Below are 22,312 nucleotides of genomic sequence, written 5' to 3'. Positions count from 1 at the left end.
AACCCGGAGACAAATACACGTGACCACGGGGAGAGAGAGAGAGAGAGACGTGCAAAAACTCGAAATATACAGCAGCAGGCGTCAGGGTCGGGATCGAACCCACAACCTCCTGTGTACCAGGCGAGGTAGTTAACATCTCGCCACTGCTGTGCCAATCATGGGAATTGTTTGATCAAACTTCACCACCTTAGTCAGTGCAGGGTTGGTGAAGGCAGACCGGAACCTTTTCAGATATCGCCCTACCACCGCCGTTATCCACGGCCAGGAATCAAACCCAGGTCGCTGCGCTCATCGCGGTGCAGTTTTGCGAACCACTGCAATACCACTCCACCCAGAATCAAACTAATTTTGCTGAATGTAACTATCTGTGGCAGGTAAGGCATTGTTGAAAGGACCTCCACTTGAGGGAGCTCAAGAGAGACCCCCCCCCTCCTGAAATGTTTTTTTGTCGAGACTCGACGACAGCTTTCCAGGGTAAACGAGCCGAGTAATAATAATAACAATAACAACGTTAAAAAGTCCAGAGTGCGCACCATTACACCACAGCAGCACCCGCAGGCACCGTTTAAATGTATTTAATCATTTCTCGGTTTTCCCCTCTCCGCTCCTCCGCTCGCCTTGTGAACGTCGACCGCTCCATTGCTGGGTGGAGGGGGGGGGGGGAGGTCGGCATTTGGGACCAGGGGGAGGGCTGGGGGGGGGGGGCAGAGCCTTGCAGCCAATTACTGGGCCTGCGGGGGAGCGTCTCTGCGAGTGCTTCATCTTATCCGAGCGGCGGCGACGTGGCAAGCTTGGGTAAAAATAGCGCGGCCTCTGATAAATCAATGCGGCTCCCGTGGATTTCAGCAGATTTTAGAAGCAGGCTCACGGCTGCGGCTGCACCGCCACCACCCCCCTCCGACGCGCGCGTGCGCGCACACAGGCACGCACGCGCGCACAGACGGCCCTAAAAACAACCTCCCCCCTCCCCCACTCGCCCCCAACCGGAGCCGGTTGTTGCCACTGCAACCCACGCGGGTTACCAACTAAATTAGATTTTCTTTTTTTTTTCTCATAAGGCCCGAGATCGGCGGCAGTGACATTGCCTCTGGAATTAAAATAGAGAATTCCGGACATTTTCAATCGCTGGATTTGGTCATCTCAGTGGTGCTTTAGAATCTAACTGTAAAATAACAAGAAGAAGGAGTGGCCTCTACATCTACAGGAGATCATACAAATTTTAAAGCCATTCCCTGTGTTTAATGTTTGGACTATACAGGAGTAAAGTTATACTTACGAACAAATAGACTTACGAACAGACCTCTGGAATCTAACTCGTTCGTAAGTGGAGGAGTCCTTGTATTGTTCTTTTAATTTTTCACTGATGTCAGTCGAGGCTGGGAATTGAACCCTGGTCGTTCACCTTCATAGCGCAGCGTGCGACACTAACGTTTCCACTACGCCACCTCAAACACCGCCTTGTAAGCAGGGAACGGGCAAATGTTTTGTCGCTACAGCCCCCCTCCTGCAGCGACAAAGCGAGCAAACCGATTGGCCGAACATAGTTGGTGTTCGCATTCTAATTCGATCGCTTGAGAACTTTTAAGGCGACAGATTTAGAAGTTGTGAATTGATGTACAAGCAGCTTTTTTTTTCCATGAACAGATATTGACCAACAAACCCTCAATCAAAGATGGGCGTACAAATTGACGTACAATAAAAGACGTGTACGTTTTATGGAATTGCTGCTCATGGTACGAACGCTCGCACATTGGAATTGCAATCCAGAGGTCGCCGGTTCCATCCCACGGCGCGGATATTCCAACAGCGGAGCAAGTTTATTCAATCTCTCCACACCCCTTGTCCACCCAATTATTCGAATGGCTGGTAGAGGTGTGGGCTGGGTAAAAAAATTCGGGTAAACTCTCACCGCTTCGAAGAAGTCTAGCCAATGTGGAAGAGTAGGCCAAATACCCACTAGGACTCTCTAGAGCTCCCTCTCAGTGGAGACCCTCTGCAAGCAGAGGCATGGGCAAGACATTGCAGGGCTGCAACTTTATCTTTACTTATTCATCTGATAATGCAGTCCAGCATCATGGGAAGAGGGCTGGCTAACAGAATGCGGAACAACAGGGGAAAGTCACCATTAGCTTAAAGCCCAGTGTTATGCTAGCCATGTCAACTCACGCAAAATTGTGGTCAATTCTAGCACAAACACACATGCAAGCACTTTTGTGTGCCGACTTAATGCGCAAGAGACAGTGAAGGATGAGAAGTAAATAAAATATTTTCCAATTTTGCAAGGGGTTCCTTGAAAGCTTGGCTGGAGGTGTTGTGACCTGTTAAACATCAGATGATTCTTGGCCAGGACATTATTTGGCGTTTTGTATCATAGTTTCGCATCAAACTAGGACCCGCATCTTAAAGAGAGGGGGTTTTGGCTATAACAACCTGGCAGTTCACGAGCGTTAGTTCAAGCAAGCCTCACTCTGGTGGCGAGACACTGCATGTCAAAACCGGGTCCACGGTTTTGCTTGTGCTGCAGCAACGCTGCCGTAATGATGCGCACTCAGAGGTCACATGGCTGATGGGAATGTGTGTAAGATGTGTTTTTTTTTTACGTGCAGGAGACAGACATGTGAAGGGAGGTGTATTTGTCTGCTTTTTTTCCTCCCCCACCAAAACTTGGGTCACTTCGGCACCAACTGTAGTTTTCATAGAGGGCACTGGCGTTTGACGTCTGGAACTTGGCCAGCTGACGAGCCCTAGGTCAGAGAGGGCCCACCTGAACAGTTCAGCGAGGGCCCAGCTAAACAAACGCTGTCAAACGGAACGGAGTCCAAAAGATACTCACAGGCTGACGGCACAGACGTCTGTGTGGAGGGACAGATTCTAGTCTACTTACTTTAAACCTATGGGTATAACAAAGTCTGAATAAAGCGCTGCCTTAACAACAAAGTGAACTGGTGAGAGTGTGGCCGTCACTGTGCCTGACACCACCGCATTGCATTTCGAAGAGACAAACAGTCGCCGTGTAATTTCCTGCGGATATCAAGAAAACGCGTGCCATCCCCCGTGTGAGAAGTTCATATTGGCGACCCAGGTTACATCCCCTACGAAAGGAGGCCGTCGAAAAAAAGAGTTTGGCGTTATATAAAATTGACACACTATGTTCAATTTGAAATGAAATAAGCGAAAATACGCTTAAGCAAATTTATAATTGTTGGTTATGTATTTATTTTCCCCTTTTGCAAATGTGTATAATTCTACACTTTGCAAGGATAGCTGAAGATATTACAGATGATAAATATAGCTCAGTGGCCATCTCTGCATAGGAAAACAAAACGCTGCTTTAAGCGTGAACACACATAGGGGCTTGGCACGCATAATAAACATGCACGCTCGTATATATACACGTGTGTGAATGTGTGTGCACGCGCGCGCGTGTGTGTGTGTGTGTGTGCGCGAGTGTAGTCGGGAGCGGTGGTGTAGCGGTTAGGGCGATGCCCTACGAACCCGCTCACGGCCAATACCAGTGACGATTGTATGAACTGGTCCTGGGCATCCCGTAGGTCGACTCAGCCTCAAAAGAGTACCTGGTGCGGTGTGTAAAAACATCGCCTCTGGGGAGACAAATACGGCCGGGCGTTGTGCTGACCACCCACCCCCCTCATGTGCCACCGTGTCGGCCTTCATCAGTGCTACTCGCTAACAGCACTTGCCCCGACAGTCTGTTGCAGGCTATCCGGGGTGGGGGACCTTTGTCTTTGTAACGTATATAAATTTAGATTGTAAAAGGTCACCCGGCACAGACACAATCACTTTACACCCCCTGCTGTCACCAGCATTAAATAAGCGGTTGCTGTGTTTGTAAAGCATTGGCCGCGCTTTTTTTTTTAGTGCGCACAATCGTGGAGACTGCCACGGGGGGAGAGCAGGCCCCTTCACAGAGCTTCTGAAAACAAAAACAAAACCTCAGCCCGCCTCTGCCGAAAGGGGTCTTTTTTGTTGTTTGCGTTTGCGCTAAAACAATGCTCGCCGCTGCTGCCCTTCGTCGGGCCTGCTTGCAGCGCGCGAGCAGTTCGGCGCGTGACGTCCGACGTTTCGCTCCGCGTGCTGGGATCTTCCGCAGGAAACCAAATTCAGTTTTTCCTCTCCGTGCGATGGGAGGCTTCTTCGGCGGGGAAGGAAAAAAAAGCAGGGCTTCGGTCGGGGCGTGTCGTCAGTGGCCATCGTGTGAACGAGTTCGTTTACATCAGTGATGATGAGGACAATGATAAACAAAAGTGTTTTGTTAAGGACAGGGCAAGAGAAATGCAGCCGGGGCAAGCGGTGTTGAATCCGCCCACGGGACATCGGACAGGGACAAAATGACACGCAAAATGCCAAATTTGAACAAACAATTTTTAGAAACGTGCCGCAGCAAATAAAAAAGATCGCTCAAGTACCTGCGGCAAACCCAGAAGTTCCCGGGGCATGGACCAAAACGTCTAACATCGCACCGAAACGGCACGCGGCGGTGCAATCCGAAGGACGCGGCAAAATAATCTCTAGCGTTTTAAAATATTTAAAGAAGAGCCCTGTGGATTGGCGGCACTCACGAAGAAACAAACAGGCCCGACGAGCTAAAACCTGCGCCCCCCCCTCGGACCCCCCCCACCCCCCCCCCGCACGGACCGGCGCTCGCCACGGCTGAGCAATGGCGCGCATAAGGGGGCAGCTGATGGTTGCGGTCGTACGGGTCCGTGATTGATCATGGACCACTTCAATTTATACCGAGGTTTTTGTTTGGCTTTGGCAATCCAAACACGGGGAGTGTGCATGCGCCAGCGATCTTTAAAGAGTCGTTCTCGATCTCAATCCCAGCTTTGTTATTTTTTTGTCTTTTGTCTGCGCTGCCTCGGGGCTTTCGGTGAGATTTGACCAACAAACAAAAACTCACTTCAAAAGAATTTAAACTGAATCTAAGGGATCAAAATGCAAGGCAGATACTGCAGGAGCCGTAGCCCAAAACATCGGGTTCCTTTTTAATTCTATTTTTGGGCGTGCAAGGAGGAGAGAGGCTTGGCTGAGCGATCGGTGCTTTTGGGAACGCGTGACAGGGGAGGCAGTGAGAACAAAAGAATGAATGTTACCCGCAGCCATCGTCATCGTCATCATCGTCTAAATCCAGCGATGAAGGCTTCACAGTGCTTTACCACCTCCTCCACAACCGAGAGCAGCTGTAATCCATCTCACACGCCTACACGTTTGTTCCATCCCCCATTTGACCATCTGCACCTCCCCTCTCTCTGTTGCGCATATCCTAACCCCACTGTTATGCGACCATTCGTTTTATATATCAAGTTCCGAATTTTTTTTGGTTTTATAAGTGGATATATTTAAAGTGTCCGCGCAACGAACTGCACGGCCGATGTGGCGCATTAGATTTTTTTCGGTTTGTTCATTCTTTAATTCATGCGTTTCCACTCTCGCATCTCTTCGAGTCACTCCGAGCGCACGTCTCCGACGTGCTCCTCCGAGATCCCTTAATGCCACAGCCAGGGGATAAAGCGCTGGCTGACGGCTTCCTGCGTAATTCACTTGTCGGTCCATCTGGCAGCGCGCTTCCTCCCCGCACGCATTAAGGCCCCTTAGTACCCCGCACGTGAACGCGCAAGTTTTTTTAGGAACACTTCGCGACCCTTCGCCACGGCTTCATTCGTTGCACGACCCCTAACAGCAAAGGGGGCGGGGGCGAAATGCCGGTCGTGGCGTAATGGGTCAATTTAACACGTGCCAGGCTTTCGCGACCAATATTATTCATAATAAAGGTTTTTGGGTTAGATCGTGTTATTTATAAATGTGTCGTAACCCTCCACCACCCGACACGGCCAATCAGCAAAATAAAGTGTCACGTTGACAAAAGACAAATAATTCACTACTTTAGCCCACCGGTATGTTGAAGAGTGAATCCACAACATTTACAGTTTGAGTACGACAATTCTGGCGAATTGCCCGATGATGCTGGATGTAATTACCAGCGAAACGTCGTACTCAAACTGTAAATGTTGTGGATTCACTCGTCAACACACCGGTGGGCTAAAGTAGTGAACTATTTGTCTTTTGTCAACGTGACACTTTTTTTTGCTGATTGGCCGTGTCGGGTGGTGGAGGGTTACGACACATTTATAAATAACACGATCTAACCCAAAAACCTTTATTATGAGTAATGGGTCAAGTCGGCGGTTCTATTCCATCTCCCGGCGCGGCAGTTGCAAGGAAGGTGCAGGCTTCCCAAGTTGCCTACCACCACACCCACTCCTCCGCCGTCTTACGTCCACCCAGCAGTATAAAGCGGGGGCACACCGCAGGTCAACGCGGTTGGCTACGTACGGACGTGTGAAAGAAGCTCAACGTACGTGCACGGGTTGATCTTGGTGCTGGTCACCCGGGGTGGGGTAAATTGTGGGCACTCCCACCGTTTTCCAAGATGTTCTGGTATAGCGTGGAAGGAGTAGGCCAAAACACCCTTTGTAAAGCCGCTCTCTTTGGAGGCCCCCTCCAGCAGTAAGCTGCCAATGCGACGCCAGTGGAGTTGACCGACACCGGAAGGCTCTCGTCCATTTAAGGATTAAAACTGGCTGATCGCTGCAAAATAAACCAATGGTATGGTACGTACGCACAAACACAGCAATTGGGCAGTCAAAGTTTGCGAGCGCGCGCAAAAAAAACATTTCCATCGCCCTTGCAGGCGGTGAAAATTCACTAAGCGCCGTCGTAGCTGATGAACATTTTGGACTTGGGTTGTTCATCAAACATTGAAACTGCATTGATTGGAATTCACTCCTACACGCTCCCGTTTCCTACACACTGAAATTGCATTATTCTGACCAACTCTGCCACACTAGGCCTAACGTCTTGCAGGAGATGGCAGTGCCCACACTTTTCCTGCGTACAATTTTTTTATTATTACTTAAATGTTCAAGTGCCGAAGCCACCGTCACTTAAATTCTATCGTTAAAAGTAAACAAACACCAAATGTCTTTCTCATGGGCAATTGGGTGACGCTCATCTCCATTGGCCGGCCATGAACCAGGAGTGGAAATTACACATTCTTATGACAAGGAGGGCGAGGATTTATTGTGGGAATCACATATAATCAATGCCAGAAGCCTGAAAGGGAATGAAGGGGTCAAACCCGAACGGCATTTGCAACTCGCAAATTTCCCACCGAGCTAAAATGGTTCTGACCACAGAGCCACCCCAGCTGGATTCACACAGGAGCCACACTCACATAAGCGTCGATTAAAAATACACCTCATTTGCACCGATACAGCACCGGACAGTTATTAATATTTGCCAACGGGAAATCCAAAAATTCCCCCCCCCCTCCCTTGGAATAATGTAACCGCACCGTAATTACCATCTACTCCAAGTGCATGGATTCTGTGGCGAGGCTTTTACCCCCAGGGATTTGTCCTCAGACGTATTTATTTAGCGATAATAACGGTGACGATCGCTCCAGGTGTTCGCTTGGAGCATTTTGGCCCACAGGGCACGATGCGACAACAGGGCTTTTAATAGCAGCTCTGCCAGGGAGGGCACGGGCAACACTCTGATCAATGTGTCCAATTTTCTATGACCCAAGTCTAGAATAACAAACGCAACTCTTTCTACTAAATTTTAATTCGTATTGGATCGTCTTCATGAGATTTCATCATGCACCCCCCCCCCCCCATCATCCCCACGCAAACCCCGTGCGTTACAGACAGACTGACGGACAGAGCGCACGCGTTAACACCATCTGCCTTGCTTTGGATGGAGCGTGAAAAAGACGAGACGTGCATTGCCCCGTGGAAAAATTCGAGGCATCCGAGAGAGGCACCGCCTATCGTGGCACGCGCCCCATATATCCGTTGACCGGCAAGCCAAGTTGCTGGATGACGCCGAGCTCCGAGATCCTCGTCAGTTTGGTCTGAGACAGTTTCTGCACGTTCCCCTGCCCGCCCGCGTGCGCGCGGGGTTCTCCCAGCGTCCTGGTGGGGCGAAGCGACGCGTGACACCGCCCGTCAAAGTCGCCGCACCCGCTTTGCCCCAGCGTGCAACAGCAGCGTCTCGGCGGCGAGCGTCAACCCGGACTTACAGGAAGGCCCTCGCGAAGTGTGTAGGCTCGCACCGCCGTGTACACGAGGCACATTAACTGGGAGGGGGCGGGGGGGGCCTTATTAGCGTCCTCCTGGTGGTGCAAAATAATGAATAACCAGGGGAAATTAGACAAAAGGTCCAATTTACATATGAATGTGCGCATTCGTGTTTCTTATGCAACGGCGGCTCGCTTTGCATGTCGGCGAGAATCTATTGCTAAAAAAATTGCTAATCTGAACATTTTTTTGAGAGCACAGAGGCAGTCCCTACCCAATTAGTCCTGATTAGGGCGGTTCATCAGCGTACGAGCGCACGCGAGCGCACATTCGCCAACGAGCCCGCCGCACAATATTGATGGCACGCGATTAGAATCGAGATATGTAACGCACAATTTCAATACATCATCATATCTCACAGGCCTGATTTATCGCATGGTCAATATTTTATGTAAATGTTGGGGTAAAGCATCGGCTTTCTTAATTGAGCTAGAAGCAAGCATTCGGCTAAGTGCCGAGTCACCAGGACCTCACAAACAAAGTTGGCCACGTGGCAATTGGTCGCAAATGTGCTGAATTTCGGGCGTCCTTTAATCGTTTTCATTCAATTGTTTAAATCTCGTCCGCATCATTGCTGCACTTGCAAATTCTCACTCAGGTGGTTATTGGCTAGGGAGACAATGGCAGAACATTTTTGGTCTGCGCTTCTATGCGGACCGCCAACGCGGCCCAAGAAAGTGTGTAATTTAAATCTTGGCAAATGGTGTCAAACTTCCTTTTCTCCGAACAGACAAAGCTGGATGAGCAGCACGCACGCCGTGCGTCCGGAGACAAGCAGGAAATGTATAAGTGGGCCATCTAATGACCGAGCAATTAAAGTACACTCTTACGCTCATTATGCACGCATCAGATTGCGTGTGAGAATTGATTATTTTATTATTCATGATAATGTTATTCCAATTTTTGAAAATTGATTACCATCTCTAAAAGCACCGTATCACTTGGGGGGGGGGGGGTTGAAATAAATGCTTTGGTGGGAACAAATGCATAAAATCGTGCAAAATAATCACGGTGATATGCGCGTTAAAACTGTAAAATCTCAACTGAACTATTTTTATACTCTTTGGTTCTTTTGGTAAAGTCACGTAGGTATAGAATAAAATACCTACGTGACTTTACCGAAAGATCCAAAGAGTATGGATTCCCTGCAGTCATGAAAGCCTCAAATCAAGATTGAACTATTTTTATTTTACCAGGTAAGGGCCCACTGAGCCACGTTGCTCTTTTTCAGAAGCGACCTGGCCACAAATGATAGCCCAACCAAGTGGCTCATCGTCACGTGGAAAAGTTTATAACACCCAAATACTCAAAACGCGTTATGTTGATTCTAAACCAACATGTTGATTCTAAATCAACATGCGTTTTGTCAGAACCAAAGTAAACACTTTGAAAGTAAACACTTTTATACAAAGTAAATACTTTGAAACCGGCAAGAAAGGTAACGTGTCGGAGCTGCTCGCCCTGAGCTATAAATACGCTCTGATAGTGGCATTGTCTTTGTGCTGTTCGCCTTTTGGCGTTCTTCTCTGGTCTGACACTGGTACTGAGACAAGGCACCGTCTCTGATGTAGGCCAATCGGTTTCAAAGACAATGCCAATATATTATCAGAGCGATGTTTGTTTGCATGTTCACAAGAAGTAGTGTCTGTGGTCAATGCAGACGTGATTCCTTGCAAGAAGTTTATATTCGGTGTTTCAACATCTTAACACCTGTTTCATTGCCAGAAAGGGTAAAACCTAAACGTCGTTAACAGGGCAATGGTCGGTAAGCGAACACATTGGGCTCTATGGAGGCACTACACTACTATACACTACACTGTACACTACACACTGGGCTCTATGGAGGCCCGTCGCTAAGTGATTAGTCGTTAACAGGGGCGGTCGTTAAGAGGGATTCCACTATACTTCTGATAGCCAATGGCCGAGACTGGGAATGGAATCGGAGCCAAAGGAGGACATGCCCGAGAGGGTGACCGCGACGGATATGGAGCGATAAGATTGGCTCATGTGCTGCAGATAAGAGTATGGCATCCCAAGACTATGAGGTGCATGCATGTACGCATGTACGCTGAACATCTTTTGCACCGTACGTAGCCAACCGTGCTAATCGGAGGTGCAAGGAACTTATGGATGGCAAATGACATCATAATGGATCAGGGACACGATGCTTAGCTGGAAGGAATGATTATAGATGGCCAATAATAATAAGACGGATTGTTTTGCCAAGGAAAGGCACGCGTCCGAGACAAGAGTACGTTCACCGGCCAGATGGAGCAATGGAACAAATTATCTCGTCTGTAGTAGGTGGTAGGTAGATAGGGTGCTATGTGGATTATTAACACGTAGGATCGTGAGAGATTGCGTATAGGTTTTGAGGAAGCCTTCATCCAGCAGTGGATTGACCCTTGGCTGTTGATGATGATGATTACGATGAAAGGCTACCGTTACATTTCCGCAAACGGAACGGCGAGGCAACGCAGAAAAAAAAATGAGAAGAATAAGATTCTGACACGGAACCACGACGCGATTCAAATTACCGCGGGGTGTAAAAACATTTCCATTTAAAGCTTTCGTGACTGCAAGGATTCATCTTCTTTGGTTCTTTCGGTAAAGTCACGTAGAATGAGAATAACATTTTATTGTTTTATTTTATTATTTTATTCTCATTCTACGTGACTTTACCGAAAGAACCAAAGGTGGTGTAAAAACATGTTGCGAGTATGGAAGCCTCCATCACAGAAAGGTGCCCGGGATGCCTCGCCACCCTCCGTCAATGCTCCGCACTTTCACAGAGAACCGCGTGGGGGCGCGCCGATGGGGGGGGGGGTGAAACGATGGTCTCCGAGAGCGCGGTCGGCGGTGACGCGAGGCAGAAGATGGGGCGTTGATTCGACGCCTCAACGCCGGTGGTGCCGCTCCTGCGTGCCGCGCCACGGAAGAGTTGCCGCGCTCCCACGGTCTCTCGCACTTTTGGCCGTAAGCACCCCCCCCCCCACCCCGCTAGCGCGCCGGCCGCAGCCAAAGCGAACGTACTCAAGTGGCGAGATATTTGTTTGTTTGTTATCCGCTCTCGACGGCACCCTTAGCCCGACCCAGCTCGACAAGAGCGGGGGACAGTTTGTTCTCAACTCTGCAATGGAAATATTTTAGATTGCGAGCACTCGGTGCTCCGATAAGGAATTAAACCCCCCCCCCCTCCTCCAGATGCGCTTCTGCGGCCGTCTGGGAATGCTCTTCCTTCCGATATTCAGAAGCCAATGGGAGCTCTGTACTTTGAACTCTCGACTGAAAACTCATTTCTTTGGAACTGCTTTTTGCGTTTTAGTTTGTTGTTCCTTCCCATGCGCCTCTGCAGAGCTCGGTTGACTACATACGGTGCGCGAAAGAAGTTCAACATAAAACAAAGAAAAAAAATCTCCCCGGATAGCCTTTAACAGACTGTTGAGGCAAGTGCTGTTCACGAGCACCTATGAAGGCCGGCACGGCACACGAGTGGGTGGCCAACACCACGGCCGGCCGCCTTTGTCTCCCTATAGCGGCGATGTTTACACACTGCACCAGGCACTCATTTAAGGTTGAGTCGACCTAGGGGAGGAGGCTCGGGACCGATTACGTTAATCGTCACCGGCGTTCGTGGCCGTGAGCAGGAATCGAACTCGGGTCGCCGGGTTCGTAGAGCAGCGCGCTAACCCACTACACGACCGCGCTCCCCACAACATACATACGTACACACGAACCCCCGCGGCATCACCGCCTTGACCGCGGCACAGCACGGGAGCCGTCGACGCAGTGCTCGAGTGGGGCGGGGGGCGGGGGGGGGCCACTCACGTTGTCGTGCTTGAAGAAGCAGAGCATCTTGAGCTCGCGGAAGACCCTCTTGCAAGAGACCAGGTTCTGGAAGACGTTGGGCATCTTCTTGAGCGCCACTCGCTTCCCGTCCCGTGGGTCGGTCACCGACCTGCCGAGGGCACAACGCGCGAGCGCACACACACACACAGGGAACGTCAGCGACAGCCACCGCGTGGGCGCTTGTGTCGGGCGAGGAGTACGGGGGCTACGTGCGCTTTCACGCGGTCGTGTGAAGTGTGGGGAAGGCTCGCTTGGCAGGAGGTGACGGGGGCGCAGACCCAGGCTGTTACGAGTTAACCGAGACCGTCCGGCAGACAGAAGCGCCACGCATGCTGCGCCACTGCTGCACACACCAGCACCGCCACCCAATCATCAAAAACAACAACAGGGGTCCGTGGCCACGAACCTGCGTGCAATTTACCAGCATTGGTTCAAGCAAGGGCGATTCTGCTGATGAGCACAACCGATGCCAAAACCGCTCCACGGTCCTTGCACTGAACCGATGTTTTAGGCAGAGACAATTATGCGGAGGCTCAAAGTATTGCGTTGAAGGACATGCACGTCAAGTACTCCACGAAAAATACTGCCAGGCCCAAATCAGCCTCGGTCACCGACGTCGTAAAGCATCAGCGCAAACGCAACATCCCACAATGCAATTCCGACTTGCACGAAGGTACTTCCGCGTGTAATGAAAGAGGACGTTCGATTCAAACAAGGGAAGAGGGGGTTATGGTGGGGGGGGGAGGGGGGGTCAAATTATTACACACAGGGACGCCTACAGGGAGACAAATGTAGAAGAGAAAGGGAAGAGGCTCGAGAGGAGAGAGAAGTCATTTAGCATCCAAATTGGAGAGAAGAAGTCTCATTTAGAAGTCTCGCGTTCGGACTTAACAGGGGGTTTTGTGGCGGGGGGGGGGAGAGCCTGCGGTGAAAACGTTCGGAAGATTGAAGAGTTCCAGACATCGGCAGAAGAGATGAGCAAAACCGACACAGTGGGCCTTGACTGCTCGAGTGGAGGGGAAAGCAAGAGCGGGATTAGAGGGGAGAGGTCAGGCAGGGGTGACGACGACAACGTTGAGTCCGCAGGAGGACCTTGAAGAGGGCGAGGGCGATTTTGCGCTATTTGTGGAAATCGTAGAATTATATTTGGGGACCGGCGGAAGATCCTTGGGTGTCCAAGGGTGCGACGTGGACATTGTTTACGGGCACGGATACAAATCACAAAACAAAAAAACAAACTTCTCGTGACAAAGCAGTCTTCTTTGACGCCAACATCGCCGACGGTACTTGCATTTTAAATCAATAGGGGAGGGGGGTGGTGGTGGGGGGTCCAATGGCACGGACTCCAACGCGCACGCACGCTCCAATATCGCAAGCAGCAGCGATCGATACAAATAACAAGGTTAGATATTAATTACCGTGGGTTCCAAAAGTCAAACGCAGGTAGAAATATGAACACACACACACACACACAGACAAATAACGACGCAAAGCGTACAGACAAAGAGGCGATGTTGAAGATGCTGCAGTGGTGTCTCGGTTAGCAAGAAAACTGGACTTGCGACTGGATCTCCCGGTGCGGCAGTTTGAAACAAAGGCAAGAGTTTACTAAATTAACTATATTTATTTTGACCTAGTAAAGCCCACTAAGCTGAGTAGCTCTTTTTCAGAAGCGACCTGGCCACAAATGACAGCTCAACGAAGTGGGCTTATCACGTGGACATTCGTAGCAGCCAAATACCCCAAACGCTTGATGTTGATTCTAAATGTGGAGGGCAAAACCGGAGGACGCGGAGAAAAATCCAAACGACCACGGGGCGAGACATGCAAACTCCAATCGTACAGGCGTCAGGGTCAGGATCAAACCCACGACCTCCTGTATACCAGGCGAGGTAGTTAACGTCTCGCCGACACCCCTCCGTCCTCCCAGCAGCGGTGCGGATGGAGACTGACGGTTTATCCATCGGCAGCTCGCGTGTATTAGGACCAGAGTTTGGGTTACTCTCCCACCTCTCTCCCAAGGCATCTGGCCGGTGTGGAAGATGAGGCCAACCACCCTGTAAGAGAGGCCCTCTGGAGCAGCATGAGCTGGCAATTGCAGGGCTGCACCTGAACCCTTTACATCGAATGTTTGCTCCATTATTAGACCAAAGTAAAACCGACGATGTGTGTGCGATAAAAATATGCAAGAATCCAACTTTTGCCCCAGTCCCGCAGCACTGGGCCATGCTCTCCCCAAGGAATAGTTTCCATCTCTTTGCGGCAGTTTAGCATAACTGGACAGTGAGGGGGAAAAAATATGCACATTTAACGTAGCACAAGATGGCACTCGGATGCTCAAAATATGTTTTGTATTAAAATAGAGGACGTTAAAAGTGCGTACACCGCATCGTGCGTTCACTACTTATCAATCGATAACAGCCATCAGTAAGTGTGAGTTTTATTTATTTTTTCTCGCAAGCAAATCGATTCCTCCCATAAACTATAAAAAAGCTGCCTCCTTAAACCAGAGCGGGGGAGTTTTTTTGCCACAACCATAACTATTGAAATATTAAAATGTGATCGTCATATTAGTATCCTGGGTTACGGCACAGAATGCTATTCCCTTGAAAACGATGTAATCTGAAATACGGAACTAAAGGTATAGGTTGGTGTGTAAAAAAAAAGTGAATATGTACACAACTAGGACAGTTACGCCGTGCACAAGTGCTGCACTGCGGCGTGGGTGGTCAATGTGGTCAGGGTGGGTGCGTTACGATTGGATACGCGACGTTACACTTGCGCGTGGATTCCACTCTCGTAGAGGAGATGGGCACGCCTAATGGGAAAAACGGCACTGGACTGGAGAAGGCACAACTTGCTCTCCGCACACACATCACGTGACGAGCTTCGTGGTGGATAAAGCTCTGTTCCGTTTTTCACGGGACTCTGGCAAGACCGCTTCACGTGAAACCAGCAGTAGTCGCTCAGGTGGCGCTGCAGATTTTTCGACGCGGGCCAAACTGTATCGCTCACTCGCTGTCGGAGCAGCGGGCACACCGCACGTTTCGCGGTACCTACTGCGCGCGCTTGCGTGTCTACTGGCACTTCGTTCTGCAAGTTGCGCTGCTCAAGCCTTAGAGTGCACCTCACAACAAAAAAAACTAAACAATTTTTTTTTATTTTACCAGGTAAGGCCCCACCGAGCTCTACAGCTCTTTTGTCAGAAGCGACCTGACCACAACTGATAGCTCAACGAAGTGGCTTCTTATAATGTGGAAATTTATAGCAGCCAAATACCCTGAACACAAGATTATAATTGTGGAAGGACACACCGGAGGACCTGGGAGAAAAATCTACGAGACCACAGGGAGAACGTACAAACTCCAAATATGTAGGCGCCAGGGTCGAACGCCACCGTGGAGAGATCTGTTGCTGGTGGGTAATAAAACTGGCAGATTAGTGCCATTATTGGGCCCAATTTGATGAGTTTTCTTTTGGTAGTTGGCAGGAAGGCACTTTACATCAACAAGACAATCAAACCACTAGCGGCCGAAGAGTTATCGCACTGAAAACATAAAACCTACCGTAAAATTAATTAAAAAGGTCATGATAAATGACTGCCCAGTTATTATTTGGTTAGAGTGGCAAATTCGCGCGGTAAAAGCAGCGTACGTACTGCTTGACATGTTTTATTATACTGGAAATGTTTTCACGACGTTGCATTTGTTTTTTACCCCAGGTTTCCGCTTGCAAATTAGATTTTTATTTTAGAGGAGTTCTCACCCGATTATAAATATTAGGGAAATATAATACCCTTTGTCCAATGGCACATATCTGAACCGAGCCAGCACGGAGCCTTCGAAGTGTGGGTTGGTTTTTCCCACACGCAAACTGCCGTGCCGAACCAGAACCAAACTGTGATACGACATCCGAATCTGGCTTGGGGCCAAGCAGGGCCAAGGGGCGTCGGGAGTGGAGAGGCCAATGACTCTTTGTTTTCGTGCGACGTCGTTTACGCCGCGCCGCTCGCAAGCGGCACGGTTCAAGCTCCCGCGGTGAAAAACAACCCGGTGCCTCCTGGATCGCACCTAGGGCTCGCTCGGCATAGCCCAGTGGGGAAAAGGGGCGATACGTCGTCAAAGAACACCGTTTGCCACCTGAGACGAGTGAACGGGAAAAAATCAGGGCAGGAAAGCGCGCGGGGAAACGACAACGACGTCCAATCCGGGCCGGTGCTGGGGACGCAGCAGCCTTTGTGTTAACTTTACTTTCAGCACCAAGGAAACGTCTTCTATTGAAACTTCAGTCAACGCACTCAGAAGTCTGTTTTTTTTTTGTTCCAGCGTGGACTAAAACGCACGGCCGATCCACGTGGCCATTTCGGTGCGTGCACCGCGCGTCCGCGTGGGTGTCTGCGTGTGGCCGATGCGCTAAATGCAGCAGGCTGGGGCTGAATTTGCTGGAACGGCGCGGCGGAGCGCGTGACGCTGGAAGACGCGAAAGGGCACGCGTTACTTTTAAGGCACCTTGGAGTGGGGGGGGGGCTGCTTTTGACAAAGGGCCCGCCGCTTTGAGTGAAGTGTTAAATCGTTATTATCGCCGTCACAATCGCCTTTGATGCAGACTTGCAGCGGCGGCGGCGCACGCTCCGCGAGCTTCTCGCTGCTGCGCCCACAGGTGCAACGCTCTGTGCTCGTAAAGGCCCACTCCGGGGCTACACGGCGCATATCTTCACTTTAGGGGTTTTTTACCCCTTTCGTGTCGATGGATTAAATCTCGCCCACGGCTGGGCGATTCCTCTCTTTGTGTGGGGGGGCAGGGGGCGCCGAGAGGCGGGGGGTGGGGGCGGTTGGCAGGGTAGGTGGGCAGGCTTGGAGCAAAGTATGTGATTGTTACAATAATGTTAAAAAAGAATGGTCAAAGACGCACGCACAAAAAATACAAAGATCCTCCGTTTAGCCTGTAACAGACTGTTGGGGGCAAGTGCTGTTCGCGAGCAACTATGACGGCCGGCACGGCACACAAGGGGGTGTGATGCCAGCACCACGACCCAGTGGTGATGTTTAGACACCGCACCAGGTATTCGGTTGAGGCCGTGTCGACCTAGGGTAGGCCCAGGACCGGTTTAAATAATCGTAACTGGTGTTGGCCGTGAGTGCGAATCAAACTCGGTTGCCGGGTTCAAAGCACAGCACGCTAAATGCTACCCAACCGCTCCCCACGACATATATACACACACACACACAAAACTCTCAATTCAAATCTGGATGAAGACCACAGCAAGCCGTGCAAGTCGTGTGATTATTTGCCCATACTTCACCACGCTGGCCGGTGCGGATCAGTAACGGCGATGCAGGCACCCCGTGAATGGTTCACATAATGATCACTCGTCACCGATGTTAGCCATGACCAGCAATCGAACTCCGTTGGGTGGAAAAGTGCCGCTAGTCACCGCAAACCACCGCTCCACCTTTGCACTTCAGGCCAATATATTGATAACAGCACCACGGCTAACCCTTGAATTTAGCACACCTCGCCACCGGCTTTCTCGTTCCTTGCGCCACATCCCTCAACTGTTGCACGGCTATCACGCGCCCTGCGAAGGGGCCACTCGTACGGTCGCCCCCCCCCTCCGCCATCCGGCTGTAAATTTCCCCCCTTGGCCGCTGACCTCTCAGCAGGGCGGTGCCAAGAAGGGGCAGTAGCGGCGGCCATCGTCCCCGCAGCAGGGATGGCGCGGTCTACAATTTATGGATAAGACGGTCAGGATATCCGGGCCCGGAGGAACGCAACATCACTCGCGGGCTATTCCGCCCGGGGAGCGTGCGGGCAGTTTGTGGTGTGCTGCCCAAACGAAGTCGCGTGCAACAAAGACGCTCAGGCGCCTTGAATATCAAAACGAGGCGAGGTCGCTTTGGGTCACCGCTGCTGGCATCGGGCACGCGCGCGCGAAAAGGTGACGCATCCGGCGGAAGACCCCGAGATTGGTCAATGATAATGACGAGACAGAGTTTGGCCCATTAGTCATCATCATGTACGTTTTAATTGACCGCGGCAATATCCATTAGCAAAACTTACTTTTTGCCTCGTGTAATAATTCACCGTTTGTTTAAAATTAAATGCTAATTAATTTATTACCGAATCATCAAGCTCTCAGCGCGCATGTTCAAGCAATACACTTTGAAGGGGGGGGGGGGGGGAAAAGGTTACACTTTTTAACCGAGACTCCTCCGTGACATCTGTCGCCACGCGGGAACCATCGCTGCCCACCGCGCCCGGCTGGCAGCAGCGCCGGGTAGCAGCAGATACGATTACCGTACCCATTCTTCACGATACACCGAATGTTGCAACACATCAGTTTGTGTTCAGAATTGCCCGAGCGTTCTTGTGTCTTTGTACAGGTCACTCGGCGTGGGTCCGCTTGTAAAAAAAGAGCTTAATAGCTCATCGGATTCCTCCAGTTTAAATAAATATTCCGATTAATTATCGCACCTTTACAACCTAGGGCACTTATAAGCGCGTGCAATTGCTAGTTACGCAGCAGATAATTAAATAATAGGACCACGAAATAATGATGTCATGTAACTGCCCTGCTGTCAATTGCTATCAAAAAAGGATTGTGCAAAGCATGAATTATACGGGTACAAGGCATTTATTTGAAACTGTAATTATTGCGTTTGCTATTCCGTCAATATTTCAAAAGAGAAATATGGTAATATACTTTAAAAAATAAAATGTGCGACGATAATCACAACATAACGCTATTGTGCAAAACAGACGAAGCGATTCCCGTAGAACTTATCCGGTGTAGACAGGTTCACGGCGTGGCAACCCGCGTGGCAACCCGTGTGTGCCAACCCGTGCGTGCCAACCCGCGCGTGCCAACCCGCGCGTGCCAACCCGCGCGTGGCAACCCGCGCGTGCACCAACCCGCGCGTGCCAACCCATGCGTGCCAACCCGCGCGTGCCAACCCGCGCGTGGCAACCCGCGTGTGCGCCAACCCGCGCGTGGCAACCCGCGCATGCACCAACCCGCGCGTGCCAACCCGCGCGTGGCAACCCATGCGTGCCAACCCGCGTGTGCCAACCCGTGTGCGCCAACCCATGCGTGCCAACCCGTGTGCAGGGATCCAATTGTCAGCCCCTGGAGCGATTTGCTCGGTGGCACATGTCAAGGCACTTGTCAAGGCACTTGTCCCGCAATGCGGCTATACAGTGAGGGGAAAAAAAGTATTTGATCCCCTGCTGATTTTGTACGTTTGCCCACTGACAAAGAAATGATCAGTCTATAATTTTAATGGTAGGTTTATTTGAACAGTAAGAGACAGAATAACATCAACAAAATCCAGAAGAACGCATGTCAAAAATTGATTGCATTTTAATGAGGGAAATAAGTATTTGACCCCTCTGCAAAACATGACTTGGTACTTGGTGGCAAAACCCTTGTTGGCAATCACAGAGGTCAGACGTTTCTTGTAGTTGGCCACCAGGTTTGCACACATCTCAGGAGGGCTTTTGTCCCACTCCTCTTTGCAGATCTTCTCCAAGTCATTAAGGTTTCGAGGCTGACGTTTGGCAACTCGAACCTTCAGCTCCCTCCATAGATGTTCTATGGGATTAAGGTCTGGAGACTGGCTAGGCCACTCCAGGACCTTAATGTGCTTCTTCTTGAGCCACTCATTTGTTGCCTTGGCCGTGTGTTTTGGGTCATTGTCATGCTGGAATACCCATCCACGACCCATTTTCAATGCCCTGGCTGAGGGAAGGCGGTTCTCACCCAAGATTTAACGGTACATGACCCCGTCCATCGTCCCTTTGATGTGGTGAAGTTGTCCTGTCCCCTTAGCAGAAAAACACCCTCAAAGCATAATGTTTCCACCTCCATGTTTGATGGTAGGGATGGTGTTCTTGGGGTCATAGACAGCATTCCTCCGCCAAACACAGCGAGTTGAGTTGATGCCAAAGAGCTCCATTTTGGTCTCATCTGACCACAACACTTTCACCCAGTTGTCCTCTGAATCATTCAGATGTTCATTGGCAAACTTCAGACGGGCATGTATATGTGCTTTCTTGAGCAGGGGAACCTTGCGGGCGCTGCAGGATTTCAGTCCTTCACGGCGTAGTGTGTTATCAATTGTTTTCTTGGTGACTATGGTCCCAGCAGCCTTGAGATCATTGATAAGATCCTCCCGTGTAGTTCTGGGCTGATTCCTCACCCTTCTCATGATCATTGCAACTCCACGAGGTGAGATCTTGCATGGAGCCCCAGGCCGAAAGAGATTGACAGTTCTTTTGTGTTTCTTCCATTTGCGAATAATCGCACCAACTGTTGTCACCTTCTCACCAATGGTCTTGTAGCCCATTCCAGCCTTGTGTAGGTCTACAATATTGTCTCTGACATCCTTGGAGAGCTCTTTGGTCTTGGCCATGGTGGAGAGTTTGGAATCTGATTGATTGATTGCTTCTGTGGACAGGTGTCTTTTATACAGGTAACAAGCTGAGATTAGGAGCACTCCCTTTAAGAGTGTGCTCCTAATCTCAGCTCGTTACCTGTATAAAAGACACCTGGGAGCCAGAAATCTGATTGAGAGGGGGTCAAATACTTATTTCCCTCATTAAAATGCAAATTAATTTATAACATTTTTGACATGCGTTTTCTGGATTTTGTTGTTGTTATTCTGTCTCTCACTGTTCAAATAAACCTACCATTAAAATGATGGACTGATAATTTCTTTGTCAGTGGGCAAACGTAGAAAATCAACAGGGATCAAATACTTTTTTTCCCTCACTGTAGCAATGTCTCGGGACACGGTGGCTAGGAGATTGTTAACTACCTAGTCTGGTATACACGAGGTCGTGGATTCGATCACAAACCCCTGATCCTCTCTTCCTTCGTGGTCACGTAGATTTTTCTCCGTGTCCTCCGGTTTTGCCCTCCACATTTAGACACGTGCATTTAGAGTATTTGGCTGCGCTAAATTTGCACGTGACAAGCCACTTCGTTGTGACCGTGTCACTTCTTAAAAGAGAGCAAAGCAGCGCAGTGGGCCTTACCTGGTAAAATAAAATTCAAAAGTTTAGACTCATTTTACTTTGGGCGGGGGTTGGAATGACAATGGGGGAAAGGAGAATTAAAGGATAACGTCGCAAGCCACATTTCAAACGAACAATGCCCAGAAATGCCTTGTTCTGAGCAAAAGAGGGCTTTCTCATTGCAATGGTCACCAGTTCACCCCACGGTGTTATCTCTCGAGCACGGCGTCAACAAAGGAACTTCCTGCTCGCACGAGCACCGCGGCAGTGCTCGCCTCCAGAGCCAGTGGTGGAAATTCCACATTGCTATGGCAGGGGCCAGTCTGCCACTATGACGAGTACTCATTTCATCGGCCCGGGAGGGTTAGAGGACGGGGCCTGAGTCAAACCCCCACCCCCCCTCCCCAACCAAGATTTGAACTTGCGAGCCACTCGCTCTTCCGCCGAGCCGCAGCTCCGGCTGTTAAGGCTATCCGGGGGAATCTTAGTCTTCTTCTTTTGTTGTTGTCGTGGCCGACAGAACAGATGCCAATTCGGAATGAAGTTTGAGATCGTGCGTGGGTATGCATGCACGATGCGCATCACTTCCTCCGCCGTGCCCTTAACGCACCGGGCTCGCTCTCTCTCTCTCTCACTCACTCGTTTCAAGATTACCGTGAAAGAAAGAGCGAGCACAAAAAGGCGTTCACAAACAATGCACACAGGCTCTCCTGCATCATATTGTGGCACCTTCAAATGCCGCTGAACGGTTGCATTTGTCGTCGTTGTCGTGGCCGAGAGGCCGAAACAGAGCATTGCTAAAAATACATTTGTTGTCACGTCCGTCCGTTGCGTGTTTCCAGCGTGAACGCGCGAGGATATACGCGTGCGTGGGTGCGTGCGTTGCCGCTTTATCTTCCTAAAAACGACTGACCTAATTTTTGCCGAAGCTATTCGTTGGCTTTGACTGCGCGCGCGCGCAAAGATGCAGTGGCGTGTTTTGCATTTTTTTTCCAACGTGCACGTCAAGCCGTTGCAATGCAGATTGACGAGGGGAAAATAAAATATTAAAATCGCACGCAGCAAAACCAATAATAGATAATCGCGCTTCGCTCGCTTGTGCTGGACACGTGATAGGGAGCAAGCGACGGGGTGCTGTGAAGTACAGGGAAATCATTTCGATTTTGGAAAGCACATTCCCCTTTCACCCATTATTATCCATGCTCTAATACAATCTTCTCCGCGACATGCACATTTGAAGGTACTCAAATACGTTACCGAAACATGTTTTTGTTAATATATATTGA

General features: G+C 50.1%; 1 protein-coding gene across 1 annotated transcript in view; it reads right to left on the bottom strand.

The window, feature by feature from the left end:
* NLK (nemo like kinase) overlaps nt 1-22,312 on the bottom strand; it is a 174,622-nt gene that overhangs the window by 54,534 nt on the left and 97,776 nt on the right. The window contains exon 2 of the mRNA XM_032967631.2: nt 11,991-12,120. Coding sequence (XP_032823522.2) covers nt 11,991-12,120 — 130 coding nt within the window. The remainder of the gene's footprint in view (nt 1-11,990; nt 12,121-22,312) is intronic.

This window comes from Petromyzon marinus, chromosome 38, assembly GCF_048934315.1.
Source record: "Petromyzon marinus isolate PM22_M1 ecotype Great Lakes invasive population chromosome 38, UKy_Petmar_22M1.pri1.0, whole genome shotgun sequence".
NCBI lineage: Eukaryota > Metazoa > Chordata > Hyperoartia > Petromyzontiformes > Petromyzontidae > Petromyzon > Petromyzon marinus.
The sequence above is the reverse complement of the archived record's forward strand: the minus strand, read 5'-3'. Positions and strand labels throughout refer to the sequence as shown.